At 38.1% G+C, this 20,725-nt stretch overlaps 1 protein-coding gene across 1 annotated transcript; it reads right to left on the bottom strand.

The window, feature by feature from the left end:
* Positions 1-351: 351 nt before the first annotated feature.
* On the bottom strand, positions 352-19,356 carry prkcda (protein kinase C, delta a). The gene is made up of 18 exons (XM_028003058.1): positions 19,222-19,356; positions 15,149-15,278; positions 14,825-15,024; positions 14,678-14,744; positions 13,358-13,514; positions 12,873-12,904; positions 12,664-12,749; positions 11,250-11,379; positions 11,067-11,167; positions 10,117-10,210; positions 9,856-9,986; positions 9,561-9,734; positions 9,384-9,475; positions 5,082-5,144; positions 2,889-3,027; positions 2,590-2,778; positions 1,695-1,823; positions 352-1,576 (listed from the first exon to the last, which is right to left on the bottom strand). Exons 2-18 carry the CDS (start codon positions 15,255-15,257, stop codon positions 1,418-1,420), a joined length of 2,052 nt encoding a protein of 683 aa, XP_027858859.1. The 5' UTR covers positions 15,258-15,278; positions 19,222-19,356; the 3' UTR covers positions 352-1,417.
* Between the last annotated feature and the right edge of the window lie 1,369 nt (positions 19,357-20,725).

Raw genomic sequence — 20,725 nt, forward strand, 5'->3', positions numbered from 1 at the left:
ACTACTTTCTCCCTCTTCCTGTTTCTTGGTCTGATGTTGCTTTTTTCACTAATGTTCTCTAACAAATCTCTGAGTCCTTCACAGAACAGCTAGATTTAGACTGAGAATAAATTGCACACATGTGGACTGTATTTAAGAACTATTGAATTAATTTGATTTTATTTTGAGATATTAAATCAGAATCAAACACAATTACATGGCATGACGTTCAAGGTTGTATTTGTAAAAGTGAAATGATCATTAATTACTGCTCTGGTCTACTTTGTGTCGGTCTATCACATAAAAACTTAATAAAATACACTGAGGCTTGTGATTATAATATGATCAAATGTGGAAAAGCTGAAGGAGCGCTGCATTTAGAGAACAATTTAATTTTCTCATCTTGAAATGCATGTTAAAAATACAAAGTGAAGATTAAAAAACAAAATTAAATTAAATTAATGTGTTCAGACTATAAAGTAGAAGCATGTATAACAAACATAATCCAACCCATGTAATCTTTTTAATAAGAATGCTTTGTACCATAGATTAAATGTACATAAACCTAAGAGCTTCATTATTACAAACAAAAAAAAGAAGCAGTCTTGGGAGCTGATGTTTTGCTTTTTAAATCAGATGTAAATATAGAGATAGTAAAAAAAAAAATTACATCATTACCGAACCAATATACATGATACAGCAATATACATCTAAAATATCTATATACAGCAATTCAGTGATGTCCTGCTCCCTAGCTACATTCAGATAACAATTATTAAACTCCCTTTAGTCATAACTTTACCAAATTCACCACCGTCTATAGGTAGGAGTGATCTGTACAGCAACGGGCGGCTGATTGCGTTTAAATTTGATCTTTTCATCTTCAACAATCAACACAACCACGGCTGAATCTTAAGTCAAAAGCAAGAGTCCAGAGGTTTCTGAAAGATAACGTTAATTATTGATCTACAGTTTGAAAAGAGACATGTTATTGTTCTGAGTCATACACATGCACTCACCTGACTTACACAATTAATCTACAACAGTACAGTTTACACGTGAAGCTTTTTCCTCCCTTCATTATTTACCATCTCCAGTTACAGTCAGCTGCATGTGATGAAGGAAACAAAAAGGCTGCAGATGGTAGCACTGACGTTACATGGAGTCAAAGTATTTTCAGCCTCCCACCATGTTCTTATTACTCATACAGGCTTTCACAGCCGTAACCAATAATAAGCATGCACACAAATACAATAACATCAATATATACAGTACAGGCATTATTTTCTATATGTACCAACAGAGAATAGTTTGCACCCGAAATGAAAGTTACATAAATACTGATTTGTTTGAGGAACACCTCATTTGTCTGAAAGTAGGGAAAATGTCCCTTGAACAACAGGAGAAACTCCTCAGTCAGGTTGGTGCTAAGAACCAATCACTTCTCTAGAAGGTGCTCCATTTTGGGGTTTATGAACGAAAAGCCAGAAAATGCAGTCTGGTCCATGGAGTCTATGAAGTTCTTGTCGCTGTAAGAAAGCCGCGCTTTCTCATTGAGGAACTCCCGATCGAAGTTGCTGCAGTCATTTGGAGCTTTCTGGAAACGAGAAGAAAACAAATCTCAGAGAAACTAAAAGAGAGTGACCATCATTAGATAACAGCACAGGGTCTGTGGTTTATAATGTCTTTCCTCTGAAAAAAAGCATGAAACGCACCACTTTAGGTTTGAAGGGAGGTTCAACTTCTCTCCTCGTCAGGGCCTGCCAGTTAATGCTCTTGAAGAAGGAGTGTGACTGAAGCGATCCCACGATTCCTAGCCTGCATGAGGGGTCTCGTTCAAACAACTGCATGGAGAGATAAAAAAAAAAGTTAGAAAGATTAAATTAGGACATGCCGTGTCTGCTCTCCAGTCTTAATAAAATTAGCATAATTATCGACACTGCAAAAATCTTAGCAAGTATTTTGGTCTAGCATCTAGTGCAAATATCTTAGAACACCTGAAATAAGAACAAACATCTCACAAGTAACTCTTCAGAAAGATGTAGGAGCTTGTTGTAAGCCAATAATTCCTTAATATTGATGAAAAAGTACTAGTTCGACTAGCATAGTACTTCACTTATAAAATGCGAAAATTGTCTTGTTAAAAGTGAAATAATCTGCGGTAATAATATGAGACACTAATGTTTTTGGGGTTTCATTATCTGTAAGGCATAATAATAAAAATGACAAGAAGCAAAGGGTTGAAATATTTCACTCCACATGTAAAGAATCTAAAAAATATTAAACTTTTTACTATTTTTTTTCTCATGAGGACCTAGTTGTGTCTTTAATAAAGCTGATGATGATATATTTAATTTTTTAAATAAAATTAAATATGTAATTTATATATATATATATAATAAAGGTAAAAGACAGTAAAGGTCTTTTACCTTTATTGTAAAAGACATTTGGATACAAGAGGATTATAAAGAATATGTTCTGAGTCAAAACATATGCAACACTGATGCACTAAATGCAATTTGACATGGTTAACTAATCTTTCAGAGCTTATTCACAGTTGCTAGTAATCTGTATCCCTTGTTGACTTAAAATGAGTTATGCGATACAAACCCGTTCAAGCAAGTCTTTGGCATCCTTGTTGATCCAGCGAGGATAGTGAGGCGTGTCCACGCGGATGGACTCAAACAGCTCATCCTCGTCGTCGCCGTGAAAAGGCGACTGACCGATCAGCATCTCGTACAGCAACACCCCAAACGACCACCAGTCGACTGAGAACGAGTACTTCTGTCCCAGCAGGATCTGGGTTGAAACAGAAAGCGTTCAGTCTGAAACATTTTGAACAAACCGAGTCTGTTTCAAACGGAAATCTTTCAGAACAAGGGAAAGCCTGTAAGAGCGATCTGATTTACCTCTGGAGCAATGTAGTCGGGGGTACCACAGAAAGTCGTGGCCCGATTCTCCCCGAACACGTTCTCTTTGCACATACCAAAGTCAGCGATCTTTATGTGGCCCTCGTAATCCAGCATGACATTGTCTAATTTAAGATCTCTGAAAAATGTAAAACGAAGATTAGGATTAAGTGAGATAAACCACTGTCTGTTTCCAGTTACTGTGTACAATTATTTTAAGTGAAGATGAGGTTTATCACATAATGAACCTTGAAAAATTATTTGACATTAATGTTAATTCAATAAAGAGTCAATTGTCTGAATCCGAGCTGATTTATCACTAATTGAGTCCGCTCCTGCTTTCAAATAATGCTTGTACAGTCTAATGTTACATTTAATGCTAAATGTTAGTTTTTTCCTATCAAATCATTATTTCCACTCACAGGACTTTATGCTGTTTTTTTGACAAGTTTTTACTGTTAAATAAACAGTAAAAACAAGCATTTATTATGCTTTTCATGTGAGGTTACTCAGATTAGTTTGAGTAATTCAGTTCATTTTCTTCCTTAGATGTTTATTTTATTTTGAACATGTAAAATGTCAGAAAAAAAATCAAGACCAACAAGAAAATACAACAATAAAAACATACTAATCATCAAACATAAAAACCTTTCATATCTAGTACAAAAGGAAGTAGGAAGACGCAAAAGCTTATTAAATCCTAATTGTCTCATACAAATATGTTCCACATTACACATCTAATTTTTACTAACTGTCCCATTAAAAAGTGAAATTCATTCATCTTATAGTTTCCTCCCACGCAGACTAACATATTTCAACTATTCATGTTGATGATTGTGACTGATAAAAGCAATAAAAAACAGAGTTTAACTTTTCATAAAATGTTATTACATAAGATCAATAAAAAAATGAGTAAAATACAGGAAGAACAAAAAAGTGTGTCCATGTCCTGTACTGTAAATGCACTCAATATTTGTCTGGGCTCTGTTTTCAAGAAGCACTGCCATCAGTGCAGCGTGGCATTGAGACAATGAAATGCAGCTTTTATTTTTCATCTGAAAGCAACACTTTGCATAGTGAGCAGAAGCCCAGTCCTTTTTATCTCGGTCCAGCTAAGATGCTTCACTTGTTGTCTCCTTTTCAGAAAAGGCTTAAAACAAGGAATTTGATACTTGAAGCCCAGGTCTTAGTTATACTGTGTGGCTGCTCTTGAAGCACCAACTCCAGCTACAGTTCATACCTTCTGTACTCCAATCATTTCAAGGTTATACCCGCTGCTTGTGCACCTCTTTCTAACACTCTTTTTTTTCTCCTTCCACTCAATTTTCCTCTAATGTGCCTGGATACTGCACACAGTGAAAAAACAGCTTCTTTAGCAATAACCTTTTTTGGGTTACCCTTCTTGTGGAAAGTGTCAGTGATGGTCAACTGTGAAATCATGTGGGTCAAAACATTTCTGAATTAAAACTCCCTGTTTATTAATGTCATGTAATATCACAGAAGCTGCTGAGTTTGAGGTTCTAACGCTTTGTAGATGTGTTTTTATGTCTTTTTTTATGTGATTGTATTTCATACAGTTATGATGAACTGATGAAGTTTTGTATTCTTGGATTATATTAAATGTTTTTTCTATATTATTTGGGTGGAACCCTTCTATAAGCCAATTGAGCTTTTATCTCTTCCTGTCATTTTCTTAATATCTTTGTTCTGTAGCTCTACTACAGCAAAATAAGCTAAAACAAAGCAATAATCATGAACATCGACATAAAAAAGCACTTAGCATAATCACTCTGCTATTGAATTACATATATCTAATATATTAAAATGCATCTTTATGTATCCTTTAGTTTCTCAAATCCGTTTATGATACCACAGTCGCATGCTGGTTCACTCCTTCTCCTCAACATGCTTTTTGAGCGTGCAGTTTTGCAGTCACAGTTTTCCTAACAGCCTTTGCTCGTGACTGCTTTACCACACAATGGTATTTAAACTTTCTCAGCAAAGAAATGTGTGGGATTACCTAACCAAGCAGTTTTTTTGAACTTTCAGTTCATTTACACTCACAAACTAGCAGCTTGGCTGAAAGCAATGGTGTTAATAGAAATAAAATAAAAAAATGTGTGTAAAGGGAAGAAAGTCTTTAAGCGTGTGTTGTTAATTGAGACTAAGTACTTCACATATTTTTGTTCTGACCTGTAGATGATTCCTTTGGAGTGCAGGAACTGAAGACCACAAACGATCTCAGCAGAGTAGAACCTGAGGGAGACGGCCAGAAATCAGTGACTCGTTTCAGATGGAAAATTGCCGCCCGGTGCCGTGGTTGCCTCAGCGCGGAGCCGACAGCCGAACACCGCACTTGTTTCAGCGCGGAACCTGAATTATTCAGGAGGACATTTGTTTGGTGTAGAAGACAAGTGACTAACACTCTCATAATGTGAAACCCAAGAGCTTGTGTGAGCTGAAAGATTAGCCTATCGCTGACCTGCTTCTCCTACCGAGTGACAGGTGGAACAATTCATCAGCGAGAGCAATCGATAGACTGGTCCACCTCCTGCTCGCCTGCCGCAAAGGATCCACTGACAGCAGCCAAGCAAGATGTCTGCTTATAGCCGCTTAATGTCTCACTTAACAGTGGTGATGAAAATGATCTTGTAGCTCCAGTACAACAATAATCTCATTGTGTAAATAAAAAGACATCACCATGAACAGAAACCTAAAATAGGATCTGGAAAGCAGTCCAGATTGTGTGCTTAGTTTCTGCGTTGCGAACGTCGTCAAAATGTTGGAGCAGACTCTTGTTTACAGTTTAACAGGCCAAAAGTGTGTACAGAGAGAACCGGTTTTGTGTTAGTAAAAGAGGTCATTTGAAACTCTGAAGAAAAAGTGTTGCATAAGCAGATGCAGCAGATAACTGCACAACTCTCCATTTGACCGTGACAGCATGTGCAGTCACACACAAAATAATAATAAACAAACTAAGAGAGCCTTTGTACCAAATTCACGTCAAATATCTGCATACTCCACCGCACGTGTCATGCAAATACTCTGTGGTACGGGAAGCTGTGTAGAAACAGGAAAACGTATACAGAAGTTGAATGTAGAAATGGTTCTCGTTTAGGCCGGGCGTCTTGGACAACTTGCAGACCACCAAAAACAGGATGTGTATATTGTGTCACAGCGACAAGAAAGAGCCTTTTTAGGACTAAAGCAAGGAGTTTCGAATTCAACTCAAACGAGATTATGAGAGATCACTAGAAAAAAGTTGCAAACTTTAAAAAGGCACCAGTTTTTAAATTTACTGCCACATTTGTATTTTTGGCAACACAGATCCAAATACAGACATTTTGTGTAATTTCATTCTATGTACCCACCCACAACTTTAGGAGGTACACATATAGAGAATCATCCAACCAAATGCAGAAACACAATAAATTTAGGCATTTAGACATGAAGAAGACAATGTGATAGAGTTCAAACTGAGCATCAGAATGAAGAACAAAGACGATTCAAGTGACTTTTAATGTGGTATGATGGTTGTTGCCAGTGGGGAAGGTCTGAGGATTTCAGAAACTGAGGATCTGCTGGGATTTTCATTCGCAGCAATCTTTCTGGTCTACAGTAAAAGGTCTGAATACATTTAGATGCAGTTGTCTGTGAAAAAACATGATTTGTTTATCTCAAAGTGTGATAAGGAGATTGTTAAAGGTGATACAATGGCAACAGTGGCTCAAAAACTGTTCCGGTACCAAGTTATCCAGAACACCAGCTCTAAGTAAACAGCAGCTGTCACTCCTGTCAGCTAAGACCAGAAAAACTGAGGAAACAATCCACACAACCTCACTGAAATTCAACAACATCAGATTGAAAAGCGCTGTCTGGGCCGATGAAACTCGACTTCAGTAGCAACATTCAAAACAAAAAAAGTGGTCAATGTATGTATTTGTACCATCTATGATTAAGCTAAAATAAGCCAAAATAATGTTTTCAGAAACTGGGACAGCAATGAGAGAAATGCTGAGGATTGTGGTCATCACAAAATATCATTTAAACATCTGAAACAAGCCGATAAGACAGAGGACCTCCAGCTTGACAGCAAAGTTGACAAAACTATTCTAAATTCTAAATATAAGTCAAAAAGATTTAAATTGGGGTTAGCAACTCTTCCTCTACAGGTTGATATAAACAAACTATTCAAAGAAAATCTTCCAAATTCCTTGAATAAACTCGGGTGCTAAACTAGAGGGACAGACATCGGCTGGTGCCAGGAACCAGACGATTGGTCATCATGCTGACACCGTTACTCACCAACACTAGTTTTAAGACTAGCTGAGAAATGTCTGCAGAGGAACTTGTCTGGGGAAAAAGCATGATGTGTTGATCTCAAAGTGTGATAAAGGTGATACGATGGCAACAGTAGCTGTGCGAGTGAGCAAGAGCTTCAGCAGGGAACGTGAAGGTTGAGCTTCTCTGTTACGGAACAGGGTGGGTTTGAAAATGATTACAGCCTTTTGGCAATTTCAAACTTAAGCTTAGTGAGAAAACACAAACACAGTTGTTTTATAAAGATACTGCGACCTTACTAATTATTTCATCTTAGTTGAACACATCTTAGTATTTTAACCCTGCCAGACTGAACGTAGCGGCGACGATCCAGGTAAAGTTGCAGTACCGTAATTCCGCTATCTGAAAAATTCCAACGGTTTCTGAAAGGGGAGACGTTGCGCTTTCTAGCCAATCTTGGGTTATTACGGCAATTTCACCCCCACCGTAGCAGCAAGTGAAATTAATCTGAGGGGCAAGAGTTTAGTAGACGGTAAATTGCAAAAATAACTTGCTAGATATTAAAAGTTCCAGTTGTTATGGATAAATGGGAAAATATATTTACTCACAAGACATTTAAAGAACTGCGTATAATTAAAATAAGCAAAAACATCCAGGGGGACATTTTAAACATAAATCATTGTTCTTAAAGAGAAGTTCAATCAGTTTTTGGGATCACATGCCAAAAATTACCCATAGTTCATTTATAATTATTAGAATAAAGGTTTTTAATCTTTTTAGGAAAAACAGACAACATACAAACAAACTTGATTGACAAAATAAAGTAAAACTGAAGAATCACAGCATTTTTAAACAAAATAATGTAAAACACAACACGGTGATGAAGCCGACTCTGCCCATCTTTGGAGGGATCAAATATCCAACATGAGGCAGGAGGATTAAACAGCTGACAACACAGGATTAGAGTTTCATGTTTACAAAGTACAGTGTTGCTCATGTTCCAGACACAACTACTGGTTTAACTACAGGAGATGTAACTGGGACACCAGTCACTGTATGCAGTAACCTCCGCAGAGACTTGGGCTCCTCTTGGGGAATCCCAAAGCGTTCTCAGGCCAACCGAGAGGAGGCATCCTAGCTGGAAGGCTGAGCAACTCAACTGGCTCCTCTCGATATAGAGGAGCAGCAGCTCTACTCTTGTCTCCCTCCTAGATGACAAAGCTTCTTACCTCATCTGTAAGGAGGAAACTCATGCAACAATTTCATTCTTTTGGTCACTGAGTCAGCACTTTGCAAAACCACCTTGTGTGGAAATTACAGCTGAAAGTCTTAAGTTATCTCCCTAGCAGCTTTGAACATCGAGAGGCTGGCATATTTTCTATTTTCCGTCTTTGTAAAATTGCTAAAGTGCAACCATATTTCATATAGAGCAACTATGAACGCAGTTTTCAATTTCTTCCACAGAGTCCCAGTTGGATCCAGGTGTGGATTCTGACTGAACACATGAAAATGCTTTCACTTAAACTACACACTGTAGCTAGAGCCATTGTCCTGCTGGAAGGTGAACAGAGACTGTTGCAGTCTCCAGCAGTTTGTCTTCCAATGTTGCCCTTCATTTACCTCTGATCAGCTTCTCTGGCCTTTCTGAAGAAAATCATGCTGTAAGAATATAGACAAATTATTTGGTGTGTTCCTTGATTGCATAAAAATGGATGCCACACTATTAAATCTTTTATTAGTAAAATATAAACCATGTACCGTTTTCCTTCCACTTAACATTATAAAGTACTTTGTGTGTGGTACCTTTGCAAGCCACTGAAATCTTTGCTTGGGAGAAATTCTTTCAAAAGTGAGACTTTTTGAAACTTAGTTAGTTGAAGTGCAGCCAAATGTTGAGCTTTTTCACACTTTCTATCACCAGCTTGCTTTTTTCTGGAGGGATTTCCATAGTGTGATGAGAGGTGGGTGGCAGTAACTGATACCTCCCCACGAACACAACACTGCACAGTTTTTTCACTCTTTACTCTTTAGCTATAGTCTGCTAATGAAAAGAAGCAGATGGATATGAGCCAGCCTCCAGAACACCATGTGCAAGAAAAGACCAACATGCAGCAAAGAAATGAGCATGTTCCCCTCTATTTAACCCACTCTCTGATAATGAATGTGAGAGCTTTAAAGGGTTAACATTAAGAAACGATGGCAGGTGTCACTTACGTTGCTCTGTTAAGATCGAAGCGTCCTTTTTCCTGGATGTGAAACATCAGATCACCTCCATTCAGATACTCCATCACAAAGAACAGATGCTCCTGTGGAGAAGATCCAAATTGAGAATTGAGTGCAGCAAAGCAAAGAAAAATGGCTAAATGGCTCACAGTTGAGGAGAAGGATTACCTTGGTCTGGAAGGTGCAGTAGAGGTGGGTGAGGAAGGGGTTTTCCCAGGCTAAAGCCAAGACTCTCTTCTCCACCATCGTGCACTCCACATCATCATCCATTAGCACCACGTCCTTCTTCAGAGCCTTTATGGCAAAATACTCTCCACGGCCCTTCAGCTCTGCAAGGAGGACCTACAAGGAGAAAACAGTAAATGCCAACATTTAGATAGGCGCCTGATGATTAATCAGTTTTATTATCAACTGTCTATAATCTACATTTTCCACTGCAGATAAAGCCGATAAGTGAGGGTACCTTGCCAAAGCTGCCTTTTCCTAACACCTTGTGGAAGACGAAGTTGTCGACATTGACGCGGGTCAGGTGGGTAAGACGAGACTGGGGTCTTTGGGCGGATCCTTCCCACAGTTTACCGTACGGAGACCCATCTAATATACAGAGCAATAAAAATAAAAATAAAAAAATCACAAACCTGCTTCAAAGTTGTTTCTTTCCATGTTCGGGGTCCATACAGAAATATGTTAAGTAGATGCAGATTACAGAAATGTGATTACTGACCGTTGATCTCAAGTCCAGCAAGTTTGTTTACTTCATCATATATTCCAATATCACCAATATCAGGCATGTTGGGATCCGAGCGACGAGTTGATTTCTGGTGGAAGACGGGGTAAAATAAATAAATAAATACAATTATAAGAAAGGTTCATCATGCAGCTGTGATACGTCCACACACCGTTTGAGAGAGTAATTTCTTCACTTGTTAATGTTGCTGTTATGTTTCTCAAAAATAACGAGGATTTGTAAACTGTTCAGGTTAACAAGGTCTGGTGTCACATTTAAGGACTTTTTTTGACAGCCTTGTTATCAGGCAATGAAAATCTTTACATTTTAAGGTAAAACTCTCTCTGTCTTGGAGAAATGTGCAACCCTAAGACATGCTGGGCTGCTCGTAAAATTGTCTAAAAACTTTAGGTGGATCTTTTACTGGAGTAATATGTTGAGAAAACTAGAATTTTAAGTTTTATATTAGGGTAAAATAATTCCACATTTACATTTGTTTTTTGATAAAACCACTGCTGCCACAATTAATGGGGCCTCAAACATTTCCAACATGTGTAACTAAGGCATTGTATTCTCGCATGCTTTCCTTTTTTTTAAGTTGGAAGTTGAAAAACATTTATTTATTCTTTGACAAAGGGAAACTGCTCAAAATGGGGAAAACAAAAAACCTGCCATTCAAGAAAAATATAAAATGGGTAAATAATTAGAAAATTTACAACTGTAAACATGGCTGGACAAAGACCAAAGTTTACAGTGGCATGAGGCAGCGCGATGTTATGCAAATGAAATTAAAATGTATTTATTTTATGAAGTAAAACATCACAACACAAATGAATAACTAATCAAATATCTCCCTGTCCAAAATAAATCTAATTAGACAAGTCTTGTGTATCATCCTTTATTCTGATGGCGAGGACACCTGACTGCACCATTTATGACCAACTCACCTGGCTAACTTGTGTTAATGCTTCAGCTAGAAGCTTCTGGTTGATCCCACAAAGGTTGGCCACTTTGTCCTGACACTTGTGGTGAACATTCATGGCACAGTCTGTAAACACAGTCAAACAAGTCGGTCAAGCACAACAGCACACCACAAAGCTGCTTCCTGTTTAACCACCTCTGTGCTTTACCTTCACACTTCAGGCCCTGCTTGACCAGACCCCACAGCAAGCTCCCGCAGTGATCACAGAAAGTGGGGCTCATGTAGTTGTTGATCTTGAAACGGTGGGGCATGTCGATCTTAAAACGCTCCTTTTGGAACTGTGGGAATAAGGAGGATTTCTCTAATGACTCGTAGTAATCTAATCCTGTACAAACTGGACACCTGCAATGTCATTTCTGGTTGGTGTGTTTCAATTTTACCAGATTTATCTGTCAAAAGTGTCACCAGCGCCTGATGGAAAGTCCAACAGGCCTGTTCCTACTGCTGATTAAAGTAGTGTTGGATAATGTCCATTTGTCTCTCACTTGGACATTTGTTTGTTAAACAGTTGAAGACAAACTAAGGCAATCATTATTACTGCAAAAAATAAACTTCACAATAAGGGCCAAGAAAACATTTGTGATCTTTTAACTTGTATATCTTACTTAAAACAGACTAATACATTTTTTCCAGGTGAATTTAGTTGAGCAATTCCATTTAAAAAGTAAAACTCACATTTAGAGTTGAGCAATATATCAAATTGCTTCTGACCTGCAATATCAATAATGTGTGCAATATCACAAAGGAGTCCTTGTGATATTGCACGAATTATAATTATAGCTATTTTTGTCTAGTTCAATGCATCATGATGCTTGAATTGCTAACAGACTGGTCTGATCTAAATCCCAGGAGAATCTGTGGAAGGCGAGACTCAATGCAGACGAGGCGAACGCCGCTTTTGATGCAACCTGGAATAATGGTGTGCATTTACGGTACATGAACACACCTGCTAATAAGCAGTCATTACTCTACAAAATATATATTTTATACAGTCTGAGAAACTGAATGTTGTGTTCTCATTAACTGAAAGCCAGTCTCATCATAATTACCAGAAATGCATGACTTTCTGTCATGAATCTGTGAGCTTCACTTTTAAACTGAGTTACTAAAATAAAGCAATAAATAAAGTTTGTAATCTAATTTGACATACCGAGACATCTGTTATCTTTTTTAAAAACAAAACATATTTACAAAGACACCAAAAAAGAACTGTATCAAAATGATATGATGACATTTGTTTGTCATACTTTAAATTTAAATGATGTATTTTCAACACTGAGTCATTTTACACATCATGTGTCTGGAGATGTACGAAATGGTCTCACGCATTTGAAATGCAGCTCTCAAATCTTTGAACATTAGTGCTTATTGAAAGATCTTAACAGCATATAGATGGTAATAACACTTATACTACATTAAGATCAATCTGAGGATTAAGATTAAAAGAAGATGTACAGAAAAAAAAGACAAAAAGTGAGAAAAGTGGGAACTGGAAAACAAACTGGAGGCATATGGAAAACGCTCACATGCAGGATGTGCTGCAAAAACAGTGGGTCACATACCACAGTATCCCGACTGTTGGCTGCCGTTCCGGTGCATCTGCCTATGATTTTGTCTATGCATTTCTTATGGATGGCTGCATTGCATTCTGTAAAAAAGCAACATTAGAGAATTTTACCCTTTTGTGTCATATTGTCGTCACATTTCAATTATAGCACAAGACACAGACATTTTGCTCACTTCCTAAAATTAAATATTAATGTAAACTTACGTCTGCATTTATAGCCTTGCTTGTTGAGTCCCCTGTGGAAGAAAGTGAAAATGAAATGAATGAACTCGTTTTCACATTTATTTTTTGTTTCCTTTTCTATATGATGCCCAGTGTGGATTGAAACATCCTGATTTATTGGTAATATTCAGTCTATAATTACTGAGAAATAAATGGAGACCGGACGTTGAAGAGTTTATGAGAAGCCGAGGAGCCATTTGTCTGATTTAAAGATTAGGACTTGCATTCTAAGAAAAACAAGTGTTAAATAATTCAACAAGTGGAAAGAGTAGAACCACTTATCAAGATGTAAATCTGGAGCATGTTCTCTTTAATGCTCTCGGCAATCTGGCACATAATGCAGCACATCAGTGAATCGACACATAAGGTGTTTAATTCCATTTTTACTCTTACATTTTGTGTGTGGTTGGCGTTTATTTGGTGACTCTAAGCAGTTTTCTAAAGACTGAAGTGTAAACTGGACTGACCAGACAAATTCTCTGCACACAGAGCAGAAAGTTGGCTGTCTGAAGAACGTGGCGATGAACTCGTGGTTCTTTATGAAGTGGATCTTCGCTTGCTTAATGGCTCCTCGTCTACGGTTCAGTGTAGGAGCTTCTTCCTCCTTCGCAGCGTGCTTACTCTCTTTAAAACAGAGAAACACCGTTCAGGCATTGTACAACATGTGTAACCTCTGGTTCATTCTCAGGAGTACTATTGAACTCAACCCAATCTACCCTGAGCAGCTTTCCTGTCCTTCCTGAGAAAAAGCATGACTCTGCCACCACCATGCTTCTCCATAAGCAAGGTTTCCCCAGAAAACTTGCTAAGCTCAGTGGTGGGGCGCTAGGGCAGTCGTTCATCCAACGGCCCATCGTATTTTTGAGTTAAAAATACTTAAAGTTGGCAGAAGATTTGAAAATATCACTTGACAATTAAGTGTTATTAAAAGATTGGAAGATTAATACCTGAACACCAACTATAAAGTCTTAAAAAATGCTAACTTTGCAAATTAAAAACAAAATTAAAAATAAGCCATTCTTAGCCTGGTGGGGCACAAGTAAAGCCTGGTGGCCCGCCAGGCTTATAAAACACTGGGGGAAACATTGATTAGGATGTTGTGTTCAGGGTGATGTGGAATGATGGCCGTCTGCCCAAAACAGTATTTTAAATGTAGACCCAACCTTTCAATTTGACCAGAGAACGTTCTGCTGCATGTTTGCCGAGTCCACTGTATGGTGTTTGGCAAACGGAACAGCATTGTTCTCCCATTAAGTCCAGATTTGTGGAGTGATCAGATGGTCTATTAGTTTCCTCTCAACAAATTCACCAACCTGAGCACCTCCATTGGCCTTTTGCCTGCTTCTCTGATTAATGCCAGTTCAGACAGTCATGTCTACTTTGGTTTTAGTTATGCAATATTCTTTCCAGCACTCTGTGATATGTTCAGAGCTGGGTGTTTTGCTTTTTCATAACCCAACCCTGTTTTACACTTCTACACAACTTTATCCCCAACCTGCCAGCTATGTTCCTTGACCTTCATTTTCTCTAACAAATCTCAGAAACATTCACAAAAAAATCTAAATTAATGTTCAAATTAAACTACACAGAGATGGACTGTTTTCCAAATAAGTGACTTCTGAATGATTGCAATTTGTTGCAGTGGATTTTATTGGTTGGTCTCAGGCTCCATGATATTAAATCTCACTTTAACATATTGAGATTTGTGGTTTTGAAGAGACAAAATATGAAAAAGTTCAAGGAGTGTGAATACTTTCTAGGGCTCTGTAATGTTTAAAGCTTTTTACCTGTATCCACATCCTCCAGAAAATACTGCACTGCCATCATCACTTTCCCTGATGGATGGAGATCCACCTGAACACAAAACAAGAAACAGGTAAACAAAACCCTCTCATGTTTGTCCAAATTTGAGACGGGGACGTTTCATGTCCTACCCAGAACTCAGCTCGTCCGTTGGCTTTCTTGCAGCGCTCGGCGAGAACAGAGACGCCGACGGTAACCTCGGCTAGCGCCTCCTCCGCTGTCTTCATCAGCAGTATCTCAAGCACACGCCCCTCGTAGATGTGTGCATCAAAGCTGGCTTTCCAGGCCGGGTACATGGTGGGCTTTCTCTGAACGAGTGTCTTACCTCGTTCTAAGAGGAGGACAGGAGCAGCGACAGAGGAAATGATTTACGATTTGGTCTTTTTGAACATAAGAAATGAGAAAACCTGCAAGAAATGTTAAAAAGAAGTAGTCCAGTGAAAAGGTTGTCTCACCTGTAGTCAGAGCTTCCTTCATCTTGATTGCACAGAAAGGCTGGCCAGTCATAGGAGGCAGAATGCCCATATCGAACGAGTTGAAGACAATCCTCAGGAAAGGAGCCATGGTGCCGAGTAGCAGGAGAACCTTTCACACACAGACGTACTGGATTACAGTGGTGGCATTTGTCATTCAAACAACAATTTTAATCAAGACGTTGAATTTTTAAAGCACAAACATCACAAAATTTTAGAACCACACACAGCAGAGCAGATTTCTGGATAGTTAGTAAGATCAACATCATAGAAAAAATAAGATAATCCTGCTTTTGTAGTTGAAAGTCTTTTCCTTTTCTGCTCCACTTGTATTCAAGCTACAATATTTTAAATGTTCTTTTTTATGTTTTACGAAACAAAAAAAAAAATTGGGTTGAATTTTTTATGGGGAGTTCGATCGTGAGGTCTGGTGTTGGTGAATTTCAAACCAAAACTAGTTCTGGCTAGTGGTCACTTCCCTTTTTATATACAAGGCCATTAATAAAAAGTTCAGACAAAGTTTATTTTTTAAATGGGAAACAATAGATTTACAGTGTGCAAACATTATCTTTACTTGATTAAAACAGTAGACCAGTAATTTGAAAAATATTCTGGAAAAAAACTAAAAGTAACGAATTACGATTGGTGGTGTATTAGATAAGGTTGCTCTCCTTGTTGTCAAAGGACAAAAAATACATATGTTGTTTGTTTGTTTTTTAAATTCCCCTCAAAATACACATCCTGACTAACAATTATGTCATTTTCTGCATCAACTTCCACAACAGCCAAAGCAAAACCCATCTTGGTGTACGCAATGCAAAAACGAAATGTCTGCTGATGCTATACTATCCCTTAGCACGGCCATGCAGGTTTGCATAACTATTTGGGTAGTTCCACACGTCCATGTACAAACTGCACTAACCATCAGCCAGCTCCACTGCTGCTTTTTTTTTTTTGCTGTCAGAGAACAGTTTCAGCATTAAAGGTGTGTGCCTCCACTACAAAGACAGAACAAGCCTTAACACGTTGCTAATCCAAAGCCAGGCATGCTGTGCTCCACATTCAGCCTAGACGTTATTCACATCCCTGAAAGCACGCCGCCCACAGTGAGACTGCAAGAGACTGGAAAAGTAAGACCCTCCTCCACCCCCACCCCGAATAAAACATAGAAAAACACACCAAGTCAAGAAAATAGTGTGCACTAAAGAGAACAGCAGAGTCGCTCACTGTTGTTGTTGGTGGCTGTGATGTCATGGGGTTTTTCGGAGTTAATCAATAAGAAGCACAACGTGTGATTGAGGGCAGGAGTGATTGACTGGTTAGGGCGCAGCTTCGATTTGTCCCATCTGTTAAGTTCACCACTCACATTACATACAGCATCATACAGTAAGCTTTAAACTTCCTGGTCAGAATCATAAAATACCCTTCTTTGTGCAAAAATGTATGTGCAGCATGAAAAATGGCAGGTTTGGTGGAGCAGCAAATGCTTTTACGGTTACCACAGAAGAAGATATTCAGTGAGTCTCACACTTACAGATGGGGCCTAAAGGCTGCGTAATTCCAGATCAAATAATGTACAACTAGATGTGTTTTGAAAGATTGCTCTTGCTTAAAATTGGTAAAGTACAAAATTGGGTCTGGTTGAGACTTAAAAAGGAAAGAATTTTAAGTTGTACAAAGTGAAACAGTGAATATCCTTCCTTCTCCAGCTCTTCCTCATTTAGTATAAATACAGATTAATGGGTCCTGGAGGTTAAAACTTGTTAATTAAAAAAAAAAAAAAAACAAAGAAAACTTGTGCAATCTTAAAATAACTACAATCTTTAAAGATGTTGCAATGACTTAACATTACTAAACTCTAAACTGTTGTTAAATTTGCACTGGATGGTTATTCACATGGGAAAAGGAGGCAGAAGTCAGTGCACCACCAATAATCTTCCTGTGGGAAACACATACAGAGGAGGAACTTGTCTGATATAAAAATAAGTCAGAATAAAAACACACAAAATTACTGCCATATTTTTACTTTCTCTGCTTTGCTTTTCTGCTAGGAATGAACACTTTACAATCATAATTTTTACTACATTTATCAGACAGGAACATCATTGGTGGAGAGCCAACACCTACCTCCATTCATTCAGCAGATTCTCGGTAAGCAATCTACCATCAATCAATCACTGCAAATGTGATTATAGGTTTATAAAAATCTCATTCACATTAATCAGTGTGTTGTCGTTTTATTTTTTCTTTTAGACTGGAGTTGCTTTAAGACAGCAGAGGTCCACTTTGGTCTTGGCTTCAGCCTTCAGGAACAACTATTGCTAATCTAACTTTAGACTAGATAAAGACACTAACAGCAGCTTTACACTGCTGATCAGATATTACAGCTTACAACTAAGCATGCACCAGCTGCTACTATTCACTTTTGATAAGGTTTTAAAACCAATAAAACTTGAACGTCATCCATACCTACATTTTGATTTCCTTTAAATGAGATGCCTGGCAAGCCATGCAGTGCTGCCCCTCCCTAACTGTTGCTGTGCAGTGCTAGTCAAATGGTTGAAAGAAAACCTCTACAGTTTACTTTTACCTACAGAAAAAAAACACTAACTTGATTGTTTGTAAATATTACCTTGTGAACGAAATACAGTTGGCAAAGAGTCGACTGCAGGTGAGCCATTTAACCCGCTAATGTTAACATACTAACTAACAAATAGCAGAGGGGTGAAAAGAGCATAATATTCTAAGAAATATACCAATTTACGTTAAAACTGCTACATAATTAATTGTGCTTTTTAAATATTTTTGCTCAATTCGATGTATAAGAAACGTATGACAAAAATTATAGATACATTTCTTTTTTAAAATCAAGAATAGCAGTAGGAGTAATCGTTTTCAATTTCAAATAAGCAAATATATTATGTGTCACATTTTTTTTTTTAAGTTATAGATCTCTATGTTGTGGTTAAATTTTTTTACTCAAAGTTTTTCCACTCTGCAAACCAACAAGCTCACAGCAGAGCCTCACCACTTCAGAAATCCTGAACTATTTTCTGCACTACTATCCTGAACTGACTTCTAACATCAGCAGCTTGTTTCTGACCAAGATAAATGGAGAGGAAAAAAATCAACAAAACCTGAACAATGCTCCATTGTTTGGATGAAACTAGAACTTCTAGGTATTTTTCTGTCTTTTAATGACCCGAGCATCAAAGGTACAGCTGCACTATGATTAGAGGTGCGACAGGTACTTCTGAGAGCTTAATAACAATTAATTAAATATCAATCACGGGCTCTAAAGTGAGCAGCCAATCATTTCAGCCGGTGCATCTGAATCTCGCGTTTATGCAACAACGGATGTGGTCGCTTGACAGTTGGCTGACAGATGTCATCTGCAGTCTGACTCAAACAGAGCCTCTGCATCCAGACTGTCCTCGTCACGATCTTACACCCGCGTCCATGTTGTCCAGGTCTGCTCCCATCCCCTCTCCACGTTTGGGTGATTAAGTAACAAACTGAACTGCCATATGTATCTGTCACGCTTTTAAAGTATAATGTATCCAATTACTAAAGGCTCCGATGGAGGGAGCAGTTAGTAGAGCTGATTAAAAACTAGAGAGCGGTCTGGATGAGCACCTCACCTGTCGATACGGCTATTTTTCCTTAGCTTGACCCCGCAGCGCCACCGTCCAGTCTGATAGATCATTAAATCCGTCGCGACATTTCAGTTAATAAAAGCAAGCGACAAGAACTACTTCACTTGTTTTTTAAAAAAAAAAAGTACCTGCTGTATAATTGCTTTGTTATACGTCTAAAATTGTTTTTACACACTGTGTTACTGTCATACTGTCTTTTTTAGGCAGACCGCATAGAAAAATGACCAAACTTCGGCTCCCCGCTACAAGTGAACGGTTACAGATTGTTCCTCAGCAGATGAAAGGCGAAAAGCCACCTATGAGAAGAAGAGTCTTTGAACCAGCTTTCAGCAAACTGGAGGCTTAAGAGGTTCCAACTTTGAAAAAGTGACAACAAAAACAGAATAACAGTAGCCTCACCTCGTCCTACAAACCCAGCTGCGGCTCTTCTTCTCCACAGACCGATGAAAGTTACTCTTTTCTTCCTCTCCTTTTTTTCGCTCTGTGATTCTGTCGGTTGAGGAAGTGTGGCACAAGTATGGCAGGCCGACGTAGAATATAATTTGACCCCACAGCTCTGGAAAAGTTGAGACCACTTAAAAATGATGGGTTTCTCTGACTTTACTTTTTGTAGGTATGTGTTTGAGTGAAGTGAACATTGTCGTTTTATTCTATGAACTACTGACAACATGACTACGAAATTACAAGCGTAAATTTGTTATTTATTTGCAGAAAATGAGAAATGGTCAAAATAACGAAAAAGATGCAGTGCTTTCAGACCTCAAATAATGCAAAGAAAACAAGTTTAGATTCATTTAGAAACAACAATACTGATGTTTTAACTCAGGTAGAGTTCAAAAATGAATATTTGGTGGAAGAACCAGGAGGTTTCCAATGGGGTTCAGTGCAGTGGGTCTCATATATCTACTTCCACTGTCCTCAAAATTTTGGTATCATTTGCCACTTGCCAGAAAAATCTTTAAAAAAATCATCTGATTAAATGAAATTTTATATTACTGTGTATATAAGATTCAATACAGTACAAATTTTCATGAGAGCATGACAGATTTCTTTATTATTAGTATTATTATCATTATTATTATTATTGTGGCTATTGCTGAGTCCCATATTCAAGGCGGCCATATTGCTTTGAGGCTTGAGTTGGTAGAAAAACTGATCCAAAATAATACATTCTAAATTTAAAACAGATTTAATCAACCTTTCAGTAAAACCAACACATTCTACCTCTATAGGGGGAAAAAAAATAACAAAAAGGACCAGGCTAGGCATCAACCACCACCAAGTGATTACAGCAACTGGGAATGAGTATTTTAGATCACTGAGGAGGAATTTGACAGAATTGTTTTAATTAATTGTTTTCATCGTTTTCATTGGTTCCTTTGTGACCTCCTGGATGTGCTTTGAGTTTGGAAGGCCAGTCACTCAGGTTCTGTGTTTTTAAAGCCTTAGAAACAGCTTTCTAACTCTTTAAAGACAGGTAGATGTCAGCTCATTTCACTTCAGAGTTACACAATAAACACACAGCCAAGAATGCCCCATTATGGATCAGCTTGAAGGTTACCACCTTTGGGGGGATTATTTCCCTAAAGGGCTGCGATCTGTGTCTCAGTCCTCATGCGTTCTGTTATTCTAGGACAGGCAGTGCTGTTTCACGCTCTCCTGAGAATGATAAAAGCTTTATCAGATTCTGCAGGTCAACACATTCCCCAGATCAGACACAAAGACTTTGTATTTTTCTGTTCTGGTTCACCCACAGATGAAACAGTGGTTTGCTTTGCTTTACGCGGCATTGCACTTATTCTGGTTACAGGTTTGTTGCCTGTTGCCCAGATGGATTGGAGGTGTGTCGATTTCAATTAACCATCCTGTGTCGGGATCTTTCAGTTGATCACAAGGTGAAATA

This window comes from Xiphophorus couchianus, chromosome 20 (genome assembly GCF_001444195.1).
Source record: "Xiphophorus couchianus chromosome 20, X_couchianus-1.0, whole genome shotgun sequence".
NCBI lineage: Eukaryota > Metazoa > Chordata > Actinopteri > Cyprinodontiformes > Poeciliidae > Xiphophorus > Xiphophorus couchianus.

What these genes read in the sequence shown, in the direction of transcription:
- prkcda (XM_028003058.1), bottom strand. Translation starts at nt 15,257, where the DNA reads ATGGCTCCTTTCCTGAGGATTGTCTTCAACTCGTTCGATATGGGCATT. An exon ending in ACGGACGAGCTGAGTTCTGG is followed by an intron (nt 14,745 to 14,824) that starts GTAGGACATGAA and finishes TTTTGTGTTCAG; the next exon opens with GTGGATCTCCATCCATCAGG. An exon ending in TCTGGAGGATGTGGATACAG is followed by an intron (nt 13,515 to 14,677) that starts GTAAAAAGCTTT and finishes TCTGTTTTAAAG; the next exon opens with AGAGTAAGCACGCTGCGAAG.